Raw genomic sequence first — 26599 nt, 5'->3', positions numbered from 1 at the left:
GGAGCATTTCAATTTTGGAGAATCTCTTATAAAATGGGTCAAAATCATGTATAGTAACCCTAGGTGTAAAATAGTAAATAATGGCTATTTCTCAGAAAGTTTTAAACTGTCAAGAGGAGTGAAACAAGGTTGTCCACTATCGGCATATCTATTTATTGTGGCCATTGAGATGTTAGCTATTAAAATCAGATCCAATAATAATATCAGAGGATTAGAAATACAGGGCTTAAAAACAAAGGTGTCATTGTACGCAGATGATTCATGTTTTCTTTTAGATCCACAACTAGAATCCCTCCACAGCCTCATAGAGGATCTAGATACATTTTCTAACCTCTCTGGATTAAAACCAAATTATGACAAATGTACTATATTATGTATTGGATCACTAAAAAATACAATTTTTACATTACCATGTAGTTTACCAATAAAATGGTCTGATGGTGATGTGGATATACTCGGAATACATATCCCAAAGGAAATAAATGATCTCACTTCAATAAATTTTAATAGAAAGTTAGCAAAAATAGATAAGATCTTACTACCATGGAAAGGAAAATACCTGTCAATTTGTGGAAAAATCACCCTGATTAACTATTTAGTATTATCCCAGTTTACCTATTTGCTTATGGTCTTGCCTACGCCTAGCAAACAGTTTTTTAAATTATATGAGAAAAAAATATTCAATTTTATTTGGAACGGCAAGCCAGACAAAATTAAAAGAGCATATTTATATAATGAATATGAATTCGGAGGACAGAAATTATTAAATATTAAAGCATTAGACCTATCACTAAAATCTTCAGTCATCCAAATGTTATACTTAAATCCGAACTGGTTCTCAAGCAAATTAGTAAGATTGTCTCACCCACTGTTCAAGAAAGGCCTTTTTCCCTTTATTCAGATTACAACCTCTCACTTTCAGTTATTTGAAAAGGAAATAATCACCCAAATGTCACTATTTCTAAAACAAGCCATAGAAAGTTGGTTGCAATTTCAATTTAATCCTCCAGAAACGACAGAACAAATAATGCAACAAATATTGTGGTTAAATTCAAATATACTAATTGACAAAAAACCTTAATTTTTTGACAGAATGTTTAAAAAAGGTATAATCTTCGTAAATGATATCATCGGTAGGACTGGTGGAGTTATGTCGCACATGCAGCTAACAAAAACATATGGAAATGTCTGCTCTACCCAAAATTACAACCAAATAATTGCAGCCTTACCGCAAAAGTGGAAGAGGAAAGTTGAAGGGGGAGAAAGTAAGGAACTTGTCTGTCGGCCTTGCATTAAAGAACATAATTGGTTAAGGAAAACTGTGATAAATAAAAAAGTATATCAGTTTCACTTAAGGACCAAAGGATTGACAGCCGTCCCATATAGATTGCAAAATAGTTGGGAAGAGATCTTTGACGTACCGATCCCATGGCATAGTGTTTATGAACTGACATGCAAAACGACACCGGATTCAAAAATTTGAATCTTTCAATTTAAATTATTATATAAAATTCTTGCTACCAATAGAATGTTATTTATATGGGGGATACAATCTTCCCAGCTCTGCAGATTTTGCTGTGAAGAGACAGAATCATTAGATCATTTGTTTTGGTTCTGTCCATTTGTAGCTTGTTTTTGGACACAGGTCCAGGAATGGCTAAAGGATTGCAATATTTACCTGGAACTAACCTTGCAGATAGCATTACTGGGTGATCTGAAAAGTCATAGTCAATCAATCAATAATATAATAATACTTTTAGCAAAAATGTTTATGTTTAATTCACAATCTGTAGAAGCAATGAGAATAGAAAGGTTCAGAACTTTTGTAAAACATCACAGTACGGTTGAAATATATATGGCAAATAGAAATCCTATATGGATGGTGTTAAGAGATAGATGGGAGGTATTGAATAGAGTTGAAGGATGGGACTAATAACAAATAACAACAAATAATAACAAAGATAGCTAATAATGTAAGCATACTGTGTCCATAATAAGTATATAGGTTGTATGTTGGGAGCTTTTGGGAAAGAGCACAGTTAGAAAGATATGGCATTTAGAAGCAAACCGGATGGACATCATGAAAATGATCGGAGAGGTTGAGAGTAGAAGAAGTTCAGGAGCAAAAAAAAATATATATAATATATACAGTGGGGAAAAAAAGTATTTAGTCAGCCACCAATTGTGCAAGTTCTCCCACTTAAAAAGATGAGAGAGGCCTGTAATTTTCATCATAGGTACAAGTCAACTATGACAGACAAATTGAGAATTTTTTTTCCAGAAAATCACATTGTAGGATTTTTTATGAATTTATTTGCAAATTATGGTGGAAAATAAGTATTTGGTCACCTACAAACAAGCAAGATTTCTGGCTCTCACAGACCTGTAACTTCTTCTTTAAGAGGCTCCTCTGTCTTCCACTTGTTACCTGTATTAATGGCACCTGTTTGAACTTGTTATCAGTATAAAAGACAACTGTTCACAACCTCAAACAGTCACACTCCAAACTCCACTATGGCGAAGACCAAAGAGCTGTCAAAGGACACCAGAAACAAAATTGTAGACCTGCACCAGGCTGGGAAGACTGAATCTGCAATAGGTAAGCAGCTTGGTTTGAAGAAATCAACTGTGGGAGCAATTATTAGGAAATGGAAGACATACAAGACCACTGATAATCTCCCTCGATCTGGGGCTCCACGCAAGATCTCACCCCGTGGGGTCAAAATTATCACAAGAACGGTGAGCAAAAATCCCAGAACCACACGGGGGGACCTAGTGAATGACCTGCAGAGAGCTGGGACCAAAGTAACAAAGCCTACCATCAGTAACACACTACGCCGCCAGGGACTCAAATCCTGCAGTGAAAGACGTGTCCCCCTGCTTAAGCCAGTACATGTCCAGGCCCGTCTGAAGTTTGCTAGAGTGCATTTGGATGATCCAGAAGAGGATTGGGAGAATGTCATATGAAACCAAAATATAACTTTTTGGTAAAAACTCAACTCGTCGTGTTTGGAGGACAAATAATGCTGAGTTGCATCCAAAGAACACCATACCTACTGTGAAGCATGGGGGTGGAAACATCATGCTTTGGGGCTGTTTTTCTGCAAAGGGACCAGGACGACTGATCCGTGTAAAGGAAAGAATGAATGGGGCCATGTATCGTGAGATTTTGAGTGAAAACCTCCTTCCGTCAGCAAGGGCATTGAAGATGAAACGTGGCTGGGTCTTTCAGCATGACAATGATCCCAAACACACCGCCCGGGCAACGAAGGAGTGGCTTCGTACGAAGCATTTCAAGGTCCTGGAGTGGCCTAGCCAGTCTCCAGATCTCAACCCCATAGAAAATCTTTGGAGGGAGTTGAAAGTCTGTGTTGCCCAGCGACAGCCCCAAAACATCACTGCTCTAGAGGAGATCTGCATGGAGGAATGGGCCAAAATACCAGCAACAGTGTGTGACAACCTTGTGAAGACTTACAGAAAACGTTTGACCTGTGTCATTGCCAACAAAGGGTATATAACAAAGTATTGAGAAACTTTTGTTATTGACCAAATACTTATTTTCCACCATAATTTGCAAATGAATTCATAAAAAATCCTACAATGTGATTTTCTGGATTTTTGTTCCTCATTTTGTCTGTCCTAGTTGACTTGTTCCTATGATGAAAATGACAGGCCTCTCTCATCTTTTTAAGTGGGAGAACTTGCACAATTGGTGGCTGACTAAATACTTTTTTTCCCCACTGTATATATATATTTATATATATATATATATATATATATATATATATATATATATATAATTATTGTAAAATTAACTCCGTCCATAAGGTGTAGATAGTAAGTATAGACCGGAAGTAGAGGCCTGGGCGTTGTTGTTCACTAATTTACTCCAAGTAGGGAAAGGATGGTGGGGTTGAAAAGTAATAAAGGGGAATATATACAGTGGGGAGAACAAGTATTTGATACACTGCCGATTTTGCAGGTTTTCCTACTTACAAAGCATGTAGAGGTCTGTAATTTTTATCGTAGGTACACTTCAACTGTGAGAGACGGAATCTAAAACAAAAATCCAGAAAATCACATTGTATGATTTTTAAGTAATTAATTTATTTGCATTTTATTGTCTCTCACAGTTGAAGTGTACCTAGGATAAAAATTACAGACCTCTACATGCTTTGTAAGTAGGAAAACCTGCAAAATTGGCAGTGTATCAAATACTTGTTCTCCCCACTGTATATAAAAAATAAAAATAAAACATGGGGGATTTGAAGTGATGCAGACAATTACATTGATAGAGGATACAATCTATCTGCAATATTAAGCTGATCCATTCCCCCCCCCAAAAAATAAATATTAAAAAATTAAAAAAATTTACAAAATAAAAAATATAAAAACATACAAAAAAAAAATACAAAAAAAAAAAAAATAATACACTTGTCAGCAGTCCCTGTAAGATTAACGCCCTGGACGGGCAGCCATTGGGCACAGGCTTCATTACGCACCTGACACAGAGCATCACCCTCCGGTGATTGGAGATTGGAGTCTTCCACACCGAAACCATTCAACTCATGGAACTCTCATCCCCCAAACAACCTCTCATCCTCGTCGGACACCACTAGCTTTGTCGTCACAACCCTGCCATCTCGTGGCAACAAGGTGAACTACTGTCCTGGTCTTCTACCTGCTTCACCAGTTGTTTCAGCCTACCCTGCAGAGCCACCACCATTGAGGACTCTTCCTCTGCAGTGTCACCCACCATACCATCTGAATACGCCCAGTACAGCAAAGTCTTCAGCAAAATCAAGGCCTCTAACCTCAGACCCGGCTCCTCCTGAGACACCAGCTTTGGGGTCAGGACATCCGGGCATTACATAAACCACCAAACTTCTAGCCCGTAAGTTCTGGTGGTCCTCACTGGCATCCGACGTAAGGGATTACGTACTCTCCTGTCCAGTCTGCGCCCAAACCAAAAGCCCTCGTCATCTCCCTTCCGGTAAGCTTCAACCTTTGCCAATCCCTCACAGACCCTGATCCCACATAGCTGTTGACTTAATCACAGACCTTCCTGAATCCTCTGGTAACACCACCATCCTTGTCATAGTAGACGGTTTTTAAAAAATGTGTCGTCTGGTTCCTCTTCCTCATTTACCTAACGCCTTGGAATTGGCTGAGTGTATGTAACTGTAAGTCGCTCTGGATAAGAGTGTCTGCTAAATGACTAAAATGTAAATGTAAAATGTATATTCCAGCAGGTGTTCCGTCTGTATGGGATTCTGGAAGACATCGTCTCTGACCACGGGCCACAGTTTGTCTCCCGGGTGTGGCGAGCCTTCCTTGACTGACTGGGGGTCGCCCTCAGCCTCTCCTCCGGGTACCATCCCCAGACCAACAGGCAGATAAAATGCCTGAACCAAGAAATATGGAAGTACCTCCGCCAACAATGTTCTGCCTCTCCACACAACTGGAGTCGGTATATGGCCTGGGCCGAATACTCTCAGAACTCACTCATGCATTCATCCCTCCGCCTTACTCAGTTTCAGTGTGTACTTGGTTACCAACCTCCCATGTTTCCCTGGGAGGCGGAGCCTGGTGCTGTTCCAGCTGTCGATGACTGGTTTCAGCATAGTGAGCGGGTATTGGAGACCGCTAACCGGCATCTGCAGGAAGCCCAACAGACGCCGGAACATCCCACGGAGCACCAATAAATCCATTATTAAAAAATTGAAAGAATATGGCACCACAACAAACCTGCCAAAAGAGGGCCGCCAACCAAAACTCACGGACCAGGCAAGGAGGGCATTAATCAGAGAGGCAACAAAGAGACCAAAGATAACCCTAAAGGAGCTGCAAAGCTCCACAGCGGAGATTGGAGTATCTGTCCATAGGACCACTTTAAGCAGTACATTCCACAGAGCTAGGCTTTACGGAAGAGTGGCCAGAAAAAAGCCATTGCTTAAAGAAAAAAATAAGCAAACATGTTTTGAGTTTGCCAAAAAGCATGTGGGAGACTCCCCAAACATATGGAAGAAGGTACTCTGGTCAGATGAGACTAAAATTGAGCTTTTTGGCCATCAAGGGAAATGCTATGTCTGGCGCAAACCCAACACCTCTCATCACCCTGAGCATGGTGGTGGTAGCATCATGCTGTGGGGATGTTTTTCGTCGGCAGGGAATGGGAAACTGGTCAGAATTGAAGGAATGATGGATGGCGCTAAATACAAGGAAATCCTTGAGGGAAACCTGTTTCAGTCTTCCAGAGATTTGAGACTGGGACGGAGGTTCACCTTCCAGCAGGACAATGACCCTAAGCATACTGCTAAAGCAACACTCGAGTGGTTTAAGGGGAAACATTTAAATGTCTTTGAATGGCCTAGTCAAAGCCCAGACCTCAATCCAATTGAGAATCTGTGGTATGACTTAAAGGTTGCTGTACACCAGCGGAACCCATCCAACTTGAAGGAGCTAGAGCAGTTTTGCCTTGAAGAATGGGCAAAAATCCCATTGGCTAGATGTGCCAAGCTTATAGAGACATACCACAAGAGACGTGCAGCTGTAATTGCTGCAAAAGTTGATTCTACAAAGTATTTACTTTGGGGGGGGTGAATAGTTATGCACACTCAAGTTCTGTTTTTTATGTCTTATTTCTTGTTTGTTTCACAATAAAAAATTGTTTGCATCTTCAAAGTGGTAGGCATGTCATGTAAATCAAATGATACAAACCCCCCAAAAAATCAATTTTAATTCCAGGTTGTAAGGCAACAAAATAGGAAACATGGCAAGAGGGGTGAATACTTTCGCAAGCCACTGTAGATGGGTGGTGTTGAATGGAGTTGAAGGATGGGACTAACAACAACTAATAACAACAAGATAACTAATGTAAATCAAACTGTGTCCATAATAAGTATATAGGTTATATGTTGAGAGCTTTTGTGAAAGATTACAGTTAGAAAGATATGGCATATAGAAGCAAACCGGATGGACATCATGAAAATGATCGGAGAGGTTGAGGGAAGAAGAAGTTCAGGAGTAAAAACTAACAAAATATAATTATTATAAAATTGACTGTGTCCATAAAATGTATATAGTATGTATAAGCTTGAAGTTGAGGCCTAAGCATTGTTTTTCACTAGTTTACTCCAATTAGGGAAGGAGTGGTGGGGTTGGAAAGTAATAAAGGGAAATATATATTTTTAAAGAATATGTATATATGTATGTATATGTATTTATATGTATGTATGTATGTGTGTATGTATATATATATATATATATATATATATATATATATATATATATATATATATATATATATATATATATATATATATATATGTATATGTATTTATATGTATGTATGTATGTATGTATGTGTATATATGTGTGTGGATCTATAGTGGCACCGGGGAAGATGGCTGCCGTTTTACAGCCCTCTAACCAATTGTATTATTATGTGTGTTTTTCTGCGTTATTTGTAATTTATTTTGTACATAATGTTTCTGCCATCGTCTCTTATAACCAAAAAGAGCTTCTGGATAACAGGACAGCGATTACTCACCTCGTATTGGACAAAGATTTTTTTCTTCAACGAGGCGGCCGTGAAGGATATCCTTTAGACACACGACAAGGCCCAAATCCCCGTCATTCGCATGAGGAAGAGACGGAGATATCGTGGACGTAGGTCGGGGTGCCTTGTAAGGATCCGACGGCGAGCGAGTAAACTGCCTCTCCCATCAATCCTATTAGCCAATCTTCAATCATTTGAGAATAAATGGGATGACCTAAGATTACGGTTATCCTACCAACGGGACATAAAAAATTATAATATCTTATGTTTCACCGAGTCGTGGCTGAACGACGACATGGACAACATACAGCTAGCGGGCTATACGCTACATCGGCAGGATAGGACGGCTGACTCCGGTAAGACAAGGGGTGGCGGTCTGTGTATATTTGTAAACAACAGCTGGTGTTAAATGTGCAACCAGAGGGGGAAAAAAAACTCTAGACCACCTTTACTCCACACACAGAGACGCATACAAAGCTCTCCCTCACCCTCCATTTGGCAAATCTGACCATAACTCTATGCTCCTGATTCCTGCTTATAAGCAAAAACTAAAGCAGGAAGCACCAGTGACTCGGTTAATAAAAAAGTGGTCAGATGACGCAGATGCTAAGCTACAGGACTGTTTTGCTAGCACAGACTGGAACATGTTCCGGGATTCTTCAGATAGCATTGAGGAGTACACCACATCAGTCACTGGCTTCATCAATAAGTGCATCGATGATGGCGTCCCCACAGTGACCGTACGTACATACCCCAACCAGAAGCCATGGATTACAGGAAACATCCGCACTGAGCTAAAGGGTAGAGCTGCCACTTTCAAGGAGCGGAACTCTAACCCGGACGCTTATAAGAAATCCCGCTATGCCCTCCGACGAACCATCAAACAGGCAAAGAGTCAATACAGGACTAAGATTGAATCGTACTACACCGGCTCTGACGCTCGTCGGATGTGGCAGGGCTTGAAAACTATTACAGACTACAAAGGGAAGCACAACCGCGAGCTGCCCAGTGACACAAGACTTCCAGACGAGCTAAACCACTTCTATGCTCGCTTCGAGCAAGCAACACTGAAGCATGCATGAGAGCACCAGCTGTTCCGGATGACTATGTGATCACGCTCTCCGTAGCCGATGTGAGTAAGACTTTTAAGCAGGTCAACATTCACAAGGCCGCAGGGCCAGACGGATTACCAGGACGTGTACTCCGAGCATGTGCTGACCAACTGGCAAGTGTCTTCAATGACATTTTCAACATGTCCCTGACTGAGTCTGTAATACCAACATGTTTCAAGCAGACCACCATAGTCCCCGTGCCCAAGGACACTAAGATAACCTGCCTAAATGACTACCTACCCGTAGCACTGACGTCTCTAGCCATGAAGTACTTTGAAAGGCTGGTCATGGCTCACATCAACACCATTATCCCAAAAACCCTAGACCCACTCCAATTTGCATACCGCCCCAACAGATCCACAGATGATGCAATCTCTATTGCACTCCACACTGCCCTTTCCCACCTGGACAAGAGGATCACCTACGTGAGAATGCTATCCATTGACTACAGCTCAGCTTTCAACACCATAGTGCCCTCAAAGCTCATCTCTAAGCTAAGGATCCTGGGACTAATCACCTCCCTCTGCAACTGGATCCTGGACTTCCTGACGGGCCGCCCACAGGTGGTAAGGGTAGGTTAACAACACATCTGCCACACTGATCCTCAACACAGGGGCCCCTCAGGGGTGCGTGCTCAGTCCTCTCCTGTACTCCCTGTTCACCCATGACTGCATGGCCAGGCATGACTCCAACACCATCATTAAGTTTGCCGATGACACAGCAGTGGTAGGCCTGATCACCGACAACGAGGAGACAGCTTATAGGGAGAGCTTCAAGTTCCTTGGTGTCCACATCACCAACAAACTATCATGGTCCAAACACACCAAGACAGTCGTGAAGAGGGCACGACAAAGCCTATTCCCCCTCAGGAGACTGAAAAGATTTGGCATGGGTCCTCAGATCCTCAAAAAATTATACAGCTGCACCATTGAGAGCATCCTGACTGGTTGCATCACCGCCTGGTATGGCAACTGCTTGGCCTCCGACTGCAAGGCACTACAGAGGGTAGTGCGTACGGCCCAGTACATCACTGGGGCCAAGCTTCCTGCCATCCAGGACCTCTATACCAGGCGGTGTCAGAGGAAGGCCCTACAAATTGTCAAAGACTCCAGCCACCCTAGTCATAGACTGTTCTCTCTGCTACCGCACGGCAAGCGGTACTGGAGTGCCAAGTCTAGGTCCAAAAGACTTCTCAACAGCTTCTACCCCCAAGCCATAAGACTCCTGAACAGCTAATCATGGCTACCCAGACTATTTGCACTGCCCCCCACCCCCAATCCCCACCACATCTTTTTACGCTGCTGCTACTCTGTTAATTATTTATGCATAGTCACTTTAACTCTACCCACATGTACATATTACTTCAACTACCTCAACTAGCCGGTGCCTTCGCACATTGACTCTGCACCGGTACCCCCCTGTATATATAGCCTCCCTACTGTTATTTTATTTTAATTCTGCTCTTTTTTTCTCAACACTTTTTTGTTGTTGTTTTATTTTACTTTTTTTATTAAAAATAAATGCACTGTTGGTTAAGGGCTGTAAGTAAGCATTTCACTGTAATGTCTGCACCTGTTGTATTCGGCGCATGTGGCCAATAACATTTGATTTAATTTGATATATATATATATATATATATATATATATATATATATATATATATATATATATATATATATATATATATATATATTTGCAAGAAGAAAAAAAACATATGGGGGATTGGAAGTGATGCAAACAATTACATTGTTGGAAGTTACAATCTATCTGCAATATTAAAGCTGATCTACCACCTAAACATTTTTTTACAAAAAATAAAATACAAAAATAAATAGAATGATGGAGGCCACTGTGTTCTTGGGGACCTTCAATGCTGCAGAAATTTTTTGGTACCCTTCTCCAGATCTGTGCCTCAAACACAATCCTGTCTCGGAGCTCTACAGACAATTCCTTTGACCTCAAGGCTTGGTTTTTGCTCTGACATGCACTGTCAACTGTGGGACCTTATATAGACAGGTGTGTCTTTCCAAATCATGTCCAATCAATTGAATTTACCACAGGTGAACTCCAATCAAGTTGTAGAAACATCTCAAGGATGATCAATTTCGAGTCTCATAGCAAAGGGTCTGAATACTTATGTAAATAAGGTATTTCTGTTTTGTATTTTCTAAATACCTGTTTTCGCTTTGTCATTATGGTGTATTGTGTGTAGATTGATGAAGAAAAAAATACATAAATTCCATTTTAGAATAAGGCTGTAACGTAAGAAAATTTGGAAAAAGTGAACGGGTCTGAATACTTTCCGAATGTACTGTATATGGCAAGGTAAGCGATCCCGGATAAAATTAACAAACTTACAAATAGGAAAAGACGTAGGAGGACTATCCGTACCAAACTTTTAAATTGTATTTCCAGGCACTAGCATTTCACCCCATATTAAATTGGATTAGACATGATTCTTCCGCCCCCTGGCTGAGTACAGAGATAAATATGGTGTCACCTATTGCCCTGGAAGAAGTGGTCTTCACTGATATATCCCTTAAACAATGGACACATCATCTCTATTTGGCACAAAATATTCATGTATATCTGTAAAACATTGTAACTGGGAATCAAAATGGAATGCCCATACTCCCAATATTTCACCTTGCAATCTGGAGGGTGGCCTTTTGCATCCCCCCAATGGTCCAAATGAAGAATCTGTACTGATATCATGGAGAGTAATGGTTTGAGAACATTCCAAGATTTGAAAGACCCATACACATTACCAGGCAACTCCTGTTTTCTATATTTACAATTTAAGTCAGCTATGCTGGCCTATGGAGTCCCTTTGGAAACTCAACTACTGAACCATTTTTATAAATAAATTATCTGGGCTCCCGAAAAGACTGTTCTCTATTATATACAGTATAAACAACGTTTAGAAAGCTAATATTCTGTTAAAACGGCATGGTCCACAGATCTAAGTGAATCTGAACAACCCTTTAATTGTAACAGAATATGGAAAAATATGACCTTAGCATCGCGTAATCCGAACCGTCAACTGCTTTCCAGGTGGTGGAGTAATTTTTTTCTTTGTGAGTGGCAGCCCACATATAATTTGCTTCACAAAGTACTATAAACAATGCATAAACATAAAGTGTCATTGATAAAGAGTTCAATATCAACATGTGTAGCTATTTGTCATTTTAAAATGTTTTTCATTGTTGCAAACGCGAGGTATGTAAATCCCAATGCAATTCAAGAACTCAATTCAAGAACTCAATTCACATAGGTGGTATCTAAACTCAGTGTACGTGTGGTGGGGGGTGAAGGGGTTGATGGTGTGTGTGTGTGTGTGCGTGTGTGTGTGTGTGTGCTTGCATGTGTGTTTGTATTTGTGTTTAATTTGTGTCTGTGAGTAGAGGTGGAGGGATGCGTTGCCATGCGGCAGGGCCGAGCATACACCCCAGGAAGCCAATCCTAGCACCTCTCCGCTCCGAACAGAACACAAGCAAAGCACACCATCCGTGACACACAGCCGAGCCGCTTATTTACAAACCAACATTAATCACAACAATGTCTTAGGATGTGTGTACCATATTGACAGTAGGATGTGTGTATCGTATGGACAGTAGGATGTGTGCCATATGGACAGTAGGATGTGTGTATCATATGGACAGTAGGATGTGTGTACCATATTGACAGTAGGATGTGTGTGTCGTATGGACAGTAGGATGTGTGTACCATATGGAAAGTAGGATGTGTGTACCATATGGACAGTAGGATGTGTGTATCGTATGGACAGTAGGATGTGTGTACCATATGGACAGTAGGATGTGTGTATCGTATGGACAGTAGGATGTGTGCCATATGGACAGTAGGATGTGTGTATCATATGGACAGCAGGATGTGTGTACCATATTGACAGTAGGATGTGTGTGTCGTATGGACAGTAGGATGTGTGTACCATATGGACAGTAGGATGTGTGTATCGTATGGACAGTAGGATGTGTGTACCATATGGACAGTAGGATGTGTGTATCATATGGACAGTAGGATGTGTGTACCATATGGACAGTAGGATGTGTGTATCATATGGACAGTAGGATGTGTGTACCATATGGACAGTAGGATGTGTGTATCGTATGGACAGTAGGATGTGTGTATCGTATGGACAGTAGGATGTGTGTATCGTATGGACAGTAGGATGTGTGTACCGTATGGACAGTAGGATGTGTGTATCGTATGGACAGTAGGATGTGTGCCATATGGACAGTAGGATGTGTGTACCATATAGACAGTAGGATGTGTGTATCGTATGGACAGTAGGATGTGTGTACCATATGGACAGTAGGATGTGTGTATCATATGGACAGTAGGATGTGTGTACCGTATTGACAGTAGGATGTGTGTACCATATGGACAGTAGGATGTGTGTATCGTATGGACAGCAGTATGTGTGTACCGTATTGACAGTAGGATGTGTGTACCATATCTACAGTAGAATGTGTGAACCATATGGACAGTAGGATGTGTGTACCATATGGACAGCAGTATGTGTGTACCATATTGACAGTAGGATGTGTGTACCATATCTACAGTAGGATGTGTGTACCATATGGACAGTAGGATGTGTGTACCATATGGACAGTAGGATGTGTGTACCATATGGACAGTAGGATGTGTGTACCATATTGACAGTAGGATGTGTGTACCATATGGACAGTAGGATGTGTGTATCGTATGGACAGTAGGATGTGTGTACCCTATCTACAGTAGGATGTGTGTACCATATGGACAGTAGGATGTGTGTACCATATGGACAGTAGGATGTGTGTACCATATTGACAGTAGGATGTGTGTACCATATGGACAGTAGGATGTGTGTACCATATGGACAGTAGAATGTGTGTACCATATCTACAGTAGGATGTGTGTACCATATGGACAGCAGTATGTGTGTACCGTATGTACAGCATCACCTGATCCTCAGTGTGGTTTGTATTCCTCCAGGAGGGAGGTGCATTAACATTGGTATGCTATCTCCTGGAGGAGAGAGGGAGGGAGAGGAGGGAGAGAGGGAGAGAGAGAGGTAGGGAGAGAAGGGAGGGACAGAGAGAGGCAAGGAAGGTAGGGAGAGAAGGGGGGAGAGAAGGGAGAGAGGGAGAGAAGGTGGGGAGAGAAGGGGGGAAGAGAAGGGAGGGAAACAGAGGGAGAAGGGAGGGAGGGAGGGAGAGAGAGAGAGGGAGGGAGGGAGAGGGGGAGAGAGAGAAGTGAGGGAGAGGGGGTCGGGGGCAATGAGTCCGAACATGCAATCCAGCTCCAAATTACGTGAACAGGCGCTGATAATAAGCAAATATTGATTGTGAACAGAGGCATGGCTATAATTGGTAGACTGCAGGGAAAGGAAGCCTGGGTCTCACTCCACTGGTCAGCACAGCACAGGGTGGGAGGGGCTGGAATAGGGGAGAAGCTGGTACACACAACAGGAATATAACAGGACAACTGTAATCTTATTAGGTTCTGCAAAAACCTGGAGGGCATTCCTTCCTCGGGATGTTTTACACTGTAAAGTGTGTGTGTGTGTGTGTGTGTGTGTGTGTGTGTGTGCGTCTTTTTGTGTGTGGTGTTTGTGGCAGTGTAGTGACCAACCGTGTCTCTGTGTTCCTCAGAGCCATTACCCTGGACAACACTCTGGTCATCCTGTCCACGGTGGCACCTGATGCTGGACGCTACTACGTACAGGCAGTCAACGACAAGAATGGAGAAAACAAGACCAGCCAGCCCATCACCCTGTCCGTCGACAGTGAGTAGTAGCCAGCCCATTACCCTGTCTGTCGACAGTGAGTAGTAGCCAGCCATCACCATGTCTGTCGACAATGAGTAGTAGCCAGCCATCACCCTGTCTGTCGACAGTGAGTAGTAGCCAGCCATCACCCTGTCTGTTGACAGTGAGTAGTAGTGAACCACAAAAAACAGTTGCAAGTAGCCGGCCGAACAACAACAACATTAGGTTTATTTGCTTGGTCCAAGAAACACGAGCAATGGACATTAGACCGGTGGAAATCTGTCCTTTGGTCTGATGAGTCAAATTTGAGATTTTTGTTTCCAACCGCCATGTCTTTGGGAGACGCAGAGTAGGTGAACGGATGATCTCCGCATGTGTTTCCCACCATGAAGCATGGAGGAGGAGGTGTGATGGTGTGGGGGTGCTTTGCTGGTGACACTGTCAGTGATTTATTTAGAATTCAAGGCACACTTAACCAGCAAGGCTACCACAGCATTACTACATGTATTCCATATGTGTTATTTCATAGTTTTGATGTCTTCACTATTATTATTATACAATGTAGAAAAACCCTCCAATGAGTAGGTGTTCTAAAACTTTTGACTGGTAGTGTAGACGGGACTATCATAACATCTATAATTATAGAGGGAGCAGACATGTCCTATGGCAGAGTGCAGGGGGAGAGTTGATTAGAACAGAACTCAGACCCAGACAGTAGATCTCAAAGGAGTAGCGCTAGCTGATGAATAGAGGGACCAGAACTGAACAGAGCAGACAGACCAGAGCAGACATAACAGAATAGACAGAGCAGAGCAGACAGACCAGAACAGAGCAGACAGATCAGAACAGAACAGACATGACAGAATAGACAGAACAGAGCAGACAGACCAGAACAGAGCAGACAGATCAGAACAGAACAGACATAACAGAATAGACAGAGCAGAGCAGACAGACCAGAACAGAGCAGACAGACCAGAGCAGACATAACAGAATAGACAGAGCAGAGCAGACAGACCAGAACAGAGCAGACAGATCAGAACAGAACAGACATAACAGAATAGACAGAACAGAGCAGACAGACCAGAACAGAGCAGATAGACCAGAACAGGACAGACAAATCAGAATAGACAGAGCAGAGCAGACAGACCAGAACAGACAGAACAGATCAAACAGAGGAAACAGACCAGAACATAACAGACATAACAGAATAGACAGAACAGACATAACAGACCAGAACAGACAGAACAGACAAAACAGAACAGAGCAGACAGAACAGAACAGAGCAGACAGAACAGACAGAACAGAACAGAGCAGACAGAACAGAGCAGACAGAACAGACAGACAGAACAGACAGACAGAACAAACAGACCAGAACAGAACAGAGCAGACATAACAGACAGACAGAACAGAGCAGACAGAACAGAGCAGACAGAACAGAGCAGACCGAACAGGGCAGACAGAACAGAGCAGACAGAACAGAGCAGACAGACAGAGCAGACAGACAGAACAGAACAGAGCAGACAGAACAGACAGACAAAACAGAACAGAGCAGACAGAACAGAGCAGACAGACAGAGCAGACAGACAGAACAGAACAGAGCAGACAGAACAGACAGACAAAACAGAACAGAGCAGACAGAACAGAGCAGACAGAACAGAGCAGACAGACAGAGCAGACAGACAGAACAGAACAGAGCAGACAGAACAGACAGACAAAACAGAACAGAGCAGACAGAACAGACAAAACAGAATAGAGCAGACAGAACAGAGCAGACAGAACATAGCAGACATAACAGACAGAACAGACAGATAGAACAGACAGACAGAACAGAAAAGACAGAACAGACATAACAGACCAGAACAGACTGTTCAGATAGAGTTGGAGAGACAGTGGGGGGGCCTCGGTACGGTAGGACAGGGGGTGAAATGCCAGAGAAAGAGAGATACACACACGTTGCCCCTGTGAAGGATACACAGCCCTTGCCAGTGTGAGTGTGTGTGTGTGTGGGCTTATATTACTATCCGTGTGGGTTCCGGAAATCCCCCAATATCCCCACATGGACAAAAGTGGGAAATGTCCCTCATGGGGACATTTCCCACATCCCCCACATGGACAAAGGCTATTTTAAGATTAGGGTTTAGGGTTAAAATTAGATTTAGGGTTAGAATTATGGTTAGGGCTAGGGTTAGGAGTTAGGTTTAGGATTAGGGGTTAGGGAAAATAGGATTTTGAATGGAAATACATTTTAGGTCCCCATAAGGATACTAAAACATACAGTATGGTGTGTGTGTGTGCGTGTATCAGTATGCTGCAGTGCGTGTATCAGTATGCTGCAGTGTGTGTATCAGTATGCTGCAGTGCGTATCTCAGTATGCTGCAGTGCATGTCTCTAGGTCCCTGCAGGGAGGTCCCTGACACAGCATTATTCCACTGAACCTCCCTGAGGTCCACCAACACTCAACTAGTCCTAGATCAGTGTCGGGTGGAGGGAGTGGGGGGAGGAGTGAGGGAGGGAGGGAGGGGTGGAGAAAGAGAGAAGGAGTACAGGGGTTTATTATGTCACACAAACCACACACAAAGACTGACACACACACACAAACCTTATCAGTTGTTCCTGAGGTGTGTATGCAGCCATCACAACATGTAATTTCAACGTGAACATTTGGGTAATATTTGGTTGAGATGTTGATCAATGAGATTTCAATCCGAAAAGACAGCCAGAAGTTTGTTGAATTCCCAATGTGTTATCACTATACTTTTGTAACGGACATGAGTCGGGAATGGTTGCTCATGGTCATGTGATGAGGTAGCCCCGCCTGCGAAGTTCAAAACCAGTGTCTGCCCTCAGACCAAAAGGGAATTTACTCATGGTCTAAGACCAATGTGGGGTGGTTTCTCATAGTGGAGGTCAAAGGTGAATGTAGTGAGCATGGTTGCTCATGGTCATGTGATGAGGTAGCCCCGCCTGCAAACTTCAACAACAACAAAAAAATGATAGCGGATACATTTTGTGCAAAAAAAGTAAATATAAACGCCAAAAGAATCACAAAATAGCAAAGTTGAGTCAGAGCTCTCAAGACGGCAGCCATACAGTACGGTGCCATCTTTGATGTGTTATCACTGTTCTTCATCTAATAGCACAACCAAATGACCTGGATTACAGTTCAGATTACATTCAAGTACTTGGTGCAAGTGATCAATGCTGTTTGATATTCTGGTCAGATTATTATAACAATTGCGAAGATCTCCTCAGACCTACGACCTTAGCATGCTATCTTGAACATGCACGATTTCTATGATTACATAAGAAGACATTTATAGTTACATCAACCTCAAAATCGACTAGAATCACTACTCTCGACGGGTCTGACGTAGAGTATGTGGACAACTATAAATACCTAGGTGTATGGATAGACTGTAAACTTTCCTTCCAGACTCACATTAAGCATCTCCAATCCAAAGTTAAATCTAGAATTGGCTTCCTATTTCGCAACAAAGCCTCCTTCACTCATGCTGCCAAACATGCCCTCGTAAAACTGACTATCCTACCGATCCTTGACTTCGGCGATGTCATTTACAAAATAGCCTCCAACACTCTACTCAGCAAATTGGATGTAGTCTATCACAGTGCCATCCGTTTTGTCACCAAAGCCCCATATACTACCCACCACTGTGACCTGTACGCTCTTGTTGGCTGGTCCTTACTACATATTCGTCGCCAAACCCACTGGCTCCAGGCCATCTATAAATCACTGCTAGGCAAATCCCCGCCTTATCTTAGCTCATTGGTCACCATAGCAACACCCACCCGTAGTATGCGCTCCAGCAGATATATCTCACTGGTCATCCCCAAAGCCAACACCTCCTTTGGCCGTCACTCCTTCCAGTTCTCTGCTGCCAATGACTGGAACGAACTGCAAAAATCTCTGAAGCTGGAGACTCTTATCTCCCTCACTAACTTTAAGCATCAGTTGTCAGAGCACCTTACCGATCATTGCACCTGTACACAGCCCATCTGAAATTAGCCCACCCAACTACCTCATCCCCATATTGATATTTATTTTGCTCATTTGCACCCCAGTATCTCTATTTGCACATCATCTCTTGCACATCTATCATTCCAGTGTTAATACTAATTGTAATTATTTTGCACTATGGCCTATTTATTGCCTTACCTCCATAACTTGCTACATTTGCACACACTGTATATATATTTTATGTTGTATTTTTGACTTTATGCTTTGTTTTACCCCATATGTAACTTTGTGTTGCTGTTTTTATCGCACTGCTTTGCTTTATCTTGGCTAGGTCGCAGTTGTAAATGAGAACTTTTCTCAACTGGCTTACCTGGGTAAATAAAGGTTAAAAATCAAAAAATTGGCCATGAATGTGTTACTCATTTTAAGGTTTAATAAATACTGTTACATTAGTTTGTAAAATAGCCATAAATCGAGCAGTGAATTTCAAACACAGATTCAATCACAAATACCAGGGAGGTTTTCCAATGCCTCGCAAAGAAGGGCACCTATTGGTAGATCGGTAAAAATAAAAATAAAAGCAGACATTGAATATCCCTTTGAGCATGGTGAAGTTATTATTTACACTTTAGATGGTGTATCAATACACCCAGTCACTACAAAGATACAGGCATCCTTCCTAACTCAGTTGGCGGAGAGGAAGGAAACCGCTCAGGGATTTCACAATGAGGCCAATGGTGACTTTAAAACAGTTACATAGTTTCATGGCTGCGATAGTAGAAAACTGAGGATGGATTAACAACATTGTACAGTCGTGGTCAAAGGTTTTGAGAATGACACAAGTATTGGTCTTCACAAAGTTCGCTGCTTCAATGTTATGAGATATTTTTGTCAGATGTTACTATGGTATACTGAAGTATAATTACAAGCATTCCATAAGTGTCAAAGGCTTTTATTGACAATTACATTAAGTTTATGCAAAAAGTCAATATTTGCATTGTTGACCCTTCTTTTTCAAGACCTCTGCAATCTGCCCTGGCATGCTGTCAATTAACTTCTGGGCCACATCCTGACTGATGGCAGCCCATTCTTGCATAATCAATGCTTTGAGTTTGTCAGAATTTGTGGGGTTTTGTTTGTCCACCCACCTCTTGAGGATTGACCACAAGTTCTCAATGGGATTAAGGTCTGGGGAGTTTCCTGGCCATGGACCCAAAATGTTGTTGTTTTTTTGTTCCCCGAGCCACTTAGTTATCACTTTTGGTCGTCACCAAACTGTTCTTGGATGGTTAGGAGAAGTTGCTCTCGGAGGATGTGTTGGTACCATTCTTTATTGGCATGGTTCTGTTATAATCTTCACCCGGCACAGCCAGAAGAGGACTGGCCACCCCTCATAGCCTGGTTCCTCTCTAGGTTTCTTCCTAGGTTTTCGCCTTTCTAGGGAGTTTTTCCTAGCCACCGTGCTTCTACACCTGCATTACTAGCTGTTTGGGGTTTTAGGCTGGGTTTCTGTACAGCACTTCGAGATATTAGCTGATGTAAGAAGGGCTATATAAAATAAAATTGATTGATTGATTGATTTATTCATGGCTGTGTTCTTAGGCAAAATTGTGAGTGAGCCCACTCCCTTGGCTGAGAAGCAGCCCCACACATGAATGGTCTCAGGATGCTTTACTGTTGGCATTACACAGGACTAATGGTAGCGCTCACCTTGTCTTCTCCGGACAAGGTGTTTTCCGGATGCCCCAAAGAATCGGAAAGTGGATTCATCAGAGAAAATGACTTTACCCCAGTCCTCAGCAGTCCAATCCCTGTACCTTTTGCAGAATATCAGTCTGTCCCTGATGTTTTTCCTGGAGAGAAGTGGCTTCTTTGTTGTCTTTCTTGACACCAGGCCATCCTCCAAAAGTATTCGCCTCACTGTGCGTGCAGATGCACTCACACCTGCCTGCTGCCATTCCTGAGCAAGCTCTGCACTGGTGGTGCCCCGATCCCGCAGCTGAATCAACTTTAGGAGACGGTCCTGGTGCTTGCTGGACTTTCTTGGGCGCCCTGACGCCTTCTTCACAACAATTGAACCTCTCTCCTTGAAGTACTTGATGATCCGATAAATGGTTGATTTAGGTGCAATCTTCCTAGCAGCAATATCCTTGCCTGTGAAGCCCTTTTTGTGCAAACCAATGATGACGGCACGTGTTTCCTTGCAGGTAACCATGGTTAACAGAGGAAGAACAATGATTTCAAGCACAACCCACCTTTTAAAGCTTCCAGTCTGTTATTCTAACTCAATCAGCATGACAGAGTGATCTCCAGGCTTGTCCTCGTCAACACTCTCACCTGTGTTAACGAGAGAATCACTGATATGATGGCAGCTGGTGCTTTTGTGGCAGGGCTGAAATGCAGTGGAAATGTTTTTTTGGGATTAAATTCATTTTCATGGCAAAGAGGGACTTTTGATTGATATGTTGGATTCACTCTCCATCTCAACCAAATAGGGTAGGACAAAATCAAATCAAACTTTATTTTAAGTGTATTTTAAGTTTTATTTGATTTAGTCCTATTCTTTTAACTAGATTTTTGGTTGAGATGGAGACGTGAATTCAACATATAATTTTTTTATTTGTAGACAAAATGGAATTAAAGCCAGACTAAGTCAGTGGCAGAGTTGGAACTATCCAAGCAGAAGATACTGTGAGGGAAAAAAGTATTTGATCCCCTGCTGATTTTGTATGTTTGCCCACTGACAAATAAATTATCAGTCTATAATTTTAATGGTAGGTTTATTTGAAAAGTGAGAGACAGAATAACAACAAAAAAATCCAGAAAAATGCATGTCAAAAATGTTATAAATTGATTTGCATTTTAATGAGGGAAATAAGTATTTGACCCCTCTGCAAAACATGACTTAGTACTTGGTGGCAAAACCCTTGTTGGCAATCACAGAGGTCAGATGTTTCTTGTAGTTGGCCACCAGGTTTGCACACATCTCAGGAGGGATTTTGTCCCACTCCTCTTTGCAGATCTTCTCCAAGTCATTAAGGTTTCGAGGCTGATGTTTGGCAACTTGAACCTTCAGCTCCCTCCACACATTTTCTATGGGATTAAGGTCTGGAGACTGGCTAGGCCACTCCACGACCTTAATGTGCTCCTTCTTGAGCCAGTCCTTTGTTGCCTTGGCCGTGTGTTTTGGGTCATTGTCATGCTGGAATACCCATCCACGACCCATTCTCAATGCCCTGGCTGAGGGAAGGAGGTTCTCACCCAAGATTTGACGGTACATGGCCCCGTCCATCGTCCCTTTGATGCGGTGAAGTTGTCCTGTCCCCTTAGTGAGATCTTGCATGGAGCCCCAGGCCGAGGGAGATTGACAGTTCTTTTGTGTTTATTCCATTTGCGAATAATCACACCAACTGTTGTCACCTTCTCACCAAGCTGATTGGCGATGGTCTTGTAGCCCATTCCAGCCTTGTGTAGGTCTACAATCTTGTCCCTGACATCCTTGGAGAGCTCTTTAGTCATGGCCATGGTGGAGAGTTTGGAATCTGATTGATTGATTGCTTCTGTGGACAGGTGTCTTGTATACAGGTAACAAACTGAGATTAGGAGCACACCCTAATCTCAGCTTGTTACCTGTATAAAAGACACCTGAGAGCCAGAAATCTTTCTGATTGAGAGGGGGTCAAATACTTATTTCCCTCATTCAAATGCAAATCAATTTATAACATTTTTGACATGCGTTTTTCTGGATTTTGTTGTTGTTATTCTGTCTCTCACTGTTCAAATAAACCTTGATTTAAATTATAGACTGATCATTTCTTTGTCAGTGGGCAAACGTACAAAATCAGCAGGGGATCAAATACTTTTTTCCCTCTCTATACATCTCCTTCAAATGTTGATATTTGGTTGCGTTGACAACCAAACACAATTTAATATCCAGTTTGTCTACAAATTAATAATTGATATGTTCAATTCATGTCTCCATCTCAACCAAAAATCTAAGTTAATGAATAGGATCAAATCAATTCAAATGCAAATCAAAGTTTAATTTAATTTAGTCCTATTCTTTATCTTTGATCTTTGGTTGACATGGAGACATGAATCCAACATATGAATTAACTTGAAGATTACATTTAAAATCAACCAAAGCTTGAAACCCTAGGCCTATATGTATTGTCTATTTTTAGTTGCACCCTGGGTTGAATTGAAAGAATAGCTGTTGATGACTTATTGACTTTGCAAATGCTATGTAGGCCTAAATATATAGTATCATTGATGATATATGATTTTTAAAGTATGGTTACATTTCATTTGCTCTGCTAAAACTACCTTTTCAAATGACTCCGATAGCAACAGTGAATCTATTTAGCATTAACAGATCTCTCAATAATCATTCTCACGATAGCACATTGGCAGTAGTCAGTGACAGGAGGTGCTGCCAAGGCTATGGTTTTCTTTTTCTGGATTTAGCGTTGAAGATCTGACGTTGTTTCAAAGGTACAAACTCAACATATTTTATACAAGGTGTTGTGTGGTGAAAATTGGTCGCCATGTTGCCAAAATCCAAAACAGCAGTTTACGTTGATGACTTTTTTCAAATCAAATGTATTTACCACGTAGATTCCACATCACAATAGGTTGACAAATTACGTTGAAACAATTTTGATTCAACCAGTTTGTGCCCAGTGGGATGTTAGGATATTCACATCAGTGCATTCTCAGAACAGTATGAAAATGTATGTACTCACTAACTGTAAGTCGCTCTGGATAAGAGTGTCTGCTCAATGACTAAAATGTAAAAATGTAAATGAAACAGAGATAAAGTGCCTTCGGAATGTATTCAGACCCCTTGACTTTTTCCACATTTTGTTATGTTACAGCCTTATTCTAAAATTGATTAAATTGGGTTTTTTCCTCATCAATCTACACACAATACCCCATAATGATGAAGCAAAATCAGGTTTTTAGAACTTTTTGCAAATTTATAAAAAATTAAAACCTGAAATATAACATTTACATAAGTATTCAGACCCTTTACTCAGTACTTTGTTGAAGCACCTTTGGCAGCGATTACAGCCTCGAGTCATTTTGGGTATGACGCTACAAGCTTGCCACACCTGTATTTGGGGAGTTTCTCCCATTCTTCTCTGCAGCTCCTCTCAAGCTCTGTCAGGTTGGATGGGGAGTGTTGCTGCAGAGCTATTTTCAGGTCTCTCCAGAGATATTCGATCAGGTTCAAGTCCGGGCTCTGACTGGGCCACTCAAGGATATTCAGAGAATTGTCCCGAAGCCACTCCTGCGTTGTCTTGTCTGTGTGCTTAGGGTTATTGTCCTGTTGGAAGGTGAACCTTCACCCCAGTCTGAGGTCCTGAATGCTCTGGAGCAGGTTTTAATCAAGGATCTCTCTGTACTTTGCTCCGTTCATCTTTCCCTTGATCCTGACTAGTTTGCCAGTTGCTGCCGCCACCATGTTTCACCTTAGGGATGGTGCCAGGTTTCCTCCAGACGTGATGCTTGGCATTCAGGGAAAAGAGTTCAGTCTTGGTTTCATTATCATAATGTCTCACATGGTCACACACACATACACTTATCCACTCTGCCCACTGGAAATGAAATGTAATGGACAGCACGGCTCCGGCCTGAAAATGAGCCTGGGCTATAAAATCAGTCAGAGCAGACCATCCGCAGGGACACTGAAAATGAACTACTTACCTTTTTAGATTGTATCATATCTATTGTATTTAGAACACTGATCACTGTTTGATACTGTTGTGGTCATCTCTCTCTCTCTCTCTCTCTCTCTCTCTCTCTCTCTCTCTCTCTCTCTCTCTATCTCTCTCTCTATCTCTCTCTCTCTCTCTCGCGCTCTCTCTCTCTCTTCTCTATCTCTCTCTCTTCTCTCCCTCTCTCCCTCTCTCTCTCTCTCGCTTCTCTATCTCTCTTCTCTCTTCTCTCTCTCTCTCTCTCTCTCTCTCTCTTTCTCTCTCTCTCTTATCTATCTCTCTCTCTTTCTCTCTCTCTCTCTTTCTCTCTATCTTCTCTATTCTCTGTCTGTCTCTGTCTCTCAATTCAATTCAATGTAAGGGCTTTATTGGCATGGGAAACATATGTTAACATTGCAAAAGCAAGTGAAGTAGATAGTAAACAAAAGTGAAACAGACAATAAATATTATCAGTGAACATTACACTCAGAAGTTCCAAAGACATTTCAAATGTAAGAGGATGTCTATATACAGTGTTGTAACAATGTGCAAATGGGAAAATTCATAAACATAAATATGGGTTGTATTTACAATGGTGTCTGTTCTTCACTGGTTGCCCTTTTCTTGTGGCAACAGGTCACAAATCTTGCTACTGTGATGGCACACTGTGGTATTTCCCCCAGTAGATAAGGGAGTTTATCAAAATTGGGTTTGTTTTCGAATTATTTGTGGATCTGTGTAATCTGAGGGAAATATGTGTCAGGAGGTTAGGAAGTGCAGCTCAGTTTCAACCTCATTTGTCTTCTCTTGAGAGCCAGGTCTGCCAAGGCTATGCTCACTGAGTCTGTACATAGTCAAAGCTTTCCTTAAGTTTGGGTCAGTCACAGTGGTCACTGTGTACTCTCTGTTTAGGGCCAAGTAGCATTCTAGTTTGCTCAGTTTTTTGGTTAATTCTTTCCAATGTGTCAAGTCATTCTCTTTTAGTTTTCTCATGATTTGCTTGGGTCTAATTGTGTTGTTGTCCTGGGGCTCGATGGGGTCTGTTTGTGTTTGTGAACAGAGTTCCAGGACCAGCTTGCTTAGGGGACTCTTCTCCAAGTTCATCTCTCTGTAGGTGATGGCTTTGTTATGGAAGGTTTGGGAATCGCTTCCTTTTAAGTGGTTATAGAATTTAATGGCTCTTTTTTGGATTTTGATCATTAGCGGGTATCGGCCTAATTCTGCTCTGCATGCATTATTTGGTGTTTTCCGTTGTACACGGAGGATATTTTCGCAGAATTCTGCATGCAGAATCTCAATTTGGTGTTTGTTCCATTTGTAAGGGGTGTGTTGGTGCCAATTTCTCCTCTTTCTACCCCTTCGACAAGGGTGGTAGTTGCAAATGTGCCTCTGTTTATTGCGGATGATCAAATCAGGAAGGAGCGGAGTCATTTTGGTAATTTTGCTAGTGGTTTTCGTGTACTGTCGGCAGGTTTACAGGCAGATGCCGTCAAACATGTTGTTTCGTTCCGGAGGCAAGAGGCAAGTGTTCATGTTTCTGTTGAATGTGCATTTTAAATTGAGGCATAGGGAGGGCTCTATGCAGGGTTTGCCAGCATAGATAGTCTACTGTGCTTTGAGTGTGGGGATTTGGGGAATAAGAGCTTTGCGTGCCCACATAAAGGTTGTAGACAAGGTGAGGGTGCTAGCACCAGTGGGGGAAATCGAGGTCAACGTGCAGGGGGCCATGAGACGCAGGCAGCAGAGGCTGGGCCTAGTCATGCTACATATGGTAGTGTAGTTAAGGCTGGGCCTATTCATGCTACAGATGGTGAGGTAGATGAGGCTGGGTCTAGTCATGCTATAGATGGTGGTGTAGATGAGGCTGGGTCTAGTCATGTTTTGGATGGGGGTATAGCTGAGACTGGGTCTAGTCATCCTATGGATTGTGGTGTAGATGAGGCTGGATCTAGTCATGTTATGGATGGTGGTGTAGTTGAGGCTGGGTCTAGTCATGTTATGGATGGTGGTGTAGCTGAGACTGGGTCTAGTCATCCTATGGATTGTGGTGTAGATGAGGCTGGATCTAGTCATGTTATGGATGGTGGTGTAGATGAGGCTGGGTCTAGTCATGTTATGGATGGTGGTGTAGCTGAGACTGGGTCTAGTCATGTCATGGATGGTGGTGTAGATGAGGCTGGGTCTAGTCATGTCATGGATGGTAGTGTAGATGAGGCTGGGCCTAATCATGTCATGGATGGTGGTGTAGATGAGGCTGGGTCTAGTCATGTCATGGATGGTGGTGTAGATGAGGCTGGGCTTAGTCAGGTTATGCTAATGGTTGAGGAGAGTATAGTGGGGAAGAGTAAGCGACTAGGGGGTGTGGAGGAGGGTGTCAAGCGGAAGAGGAAAAACGGGGAGAAGAAAGGAGGTGGGAGGGGAGAGGCTTGTGTGGTGAAAGGCACCAAGGAACCTTTGCCTGGTGCTGGGGGGAAGGCCCC

At 42.3% G+C, this 26599-nt stretch overlaps 1 protein-coding gene across 1 annotated transcript in view; it reads left to right on the top strand.

Moving 5' to 3' along the window:
• LOC311136145 (protein sidekick-2-like) overlaps positions 1 to 26599 on the top strand; it is a gene marked incomplete at its 3' end in the record, with an annotated part of 226685 nt that overhangs the window by 79151 nt on the left and 120935 nt on the right. The window contains exon 4 of the mRNA XM_084170234.1: positions 14328 to 14461. Coding sequence (XP_084026360.1) covers positions 14328 to 14461 — 134 coding nt within the window. The remainder of the gene's footprint in view (positions 1 to 14327; positions 14462 to 26599) is intronic.

The sequence above is a fragment of the Coregonus lavaretus genome (assembly GCF_964263955.1).
Source record: "Coregonus lavaretus genome assembly, chromosome: 1".
In the NCBI taxonomy this organism is placed as follows: Eukaryota; Metazoa; Chordata; class Actinopteri; order Salmoniformes; family Salmonidae; genus Coregonus; species Coregonus lavaretus.
This window is presented reverse-complemented; position numbering and strand designations above follow the sequence as displayed.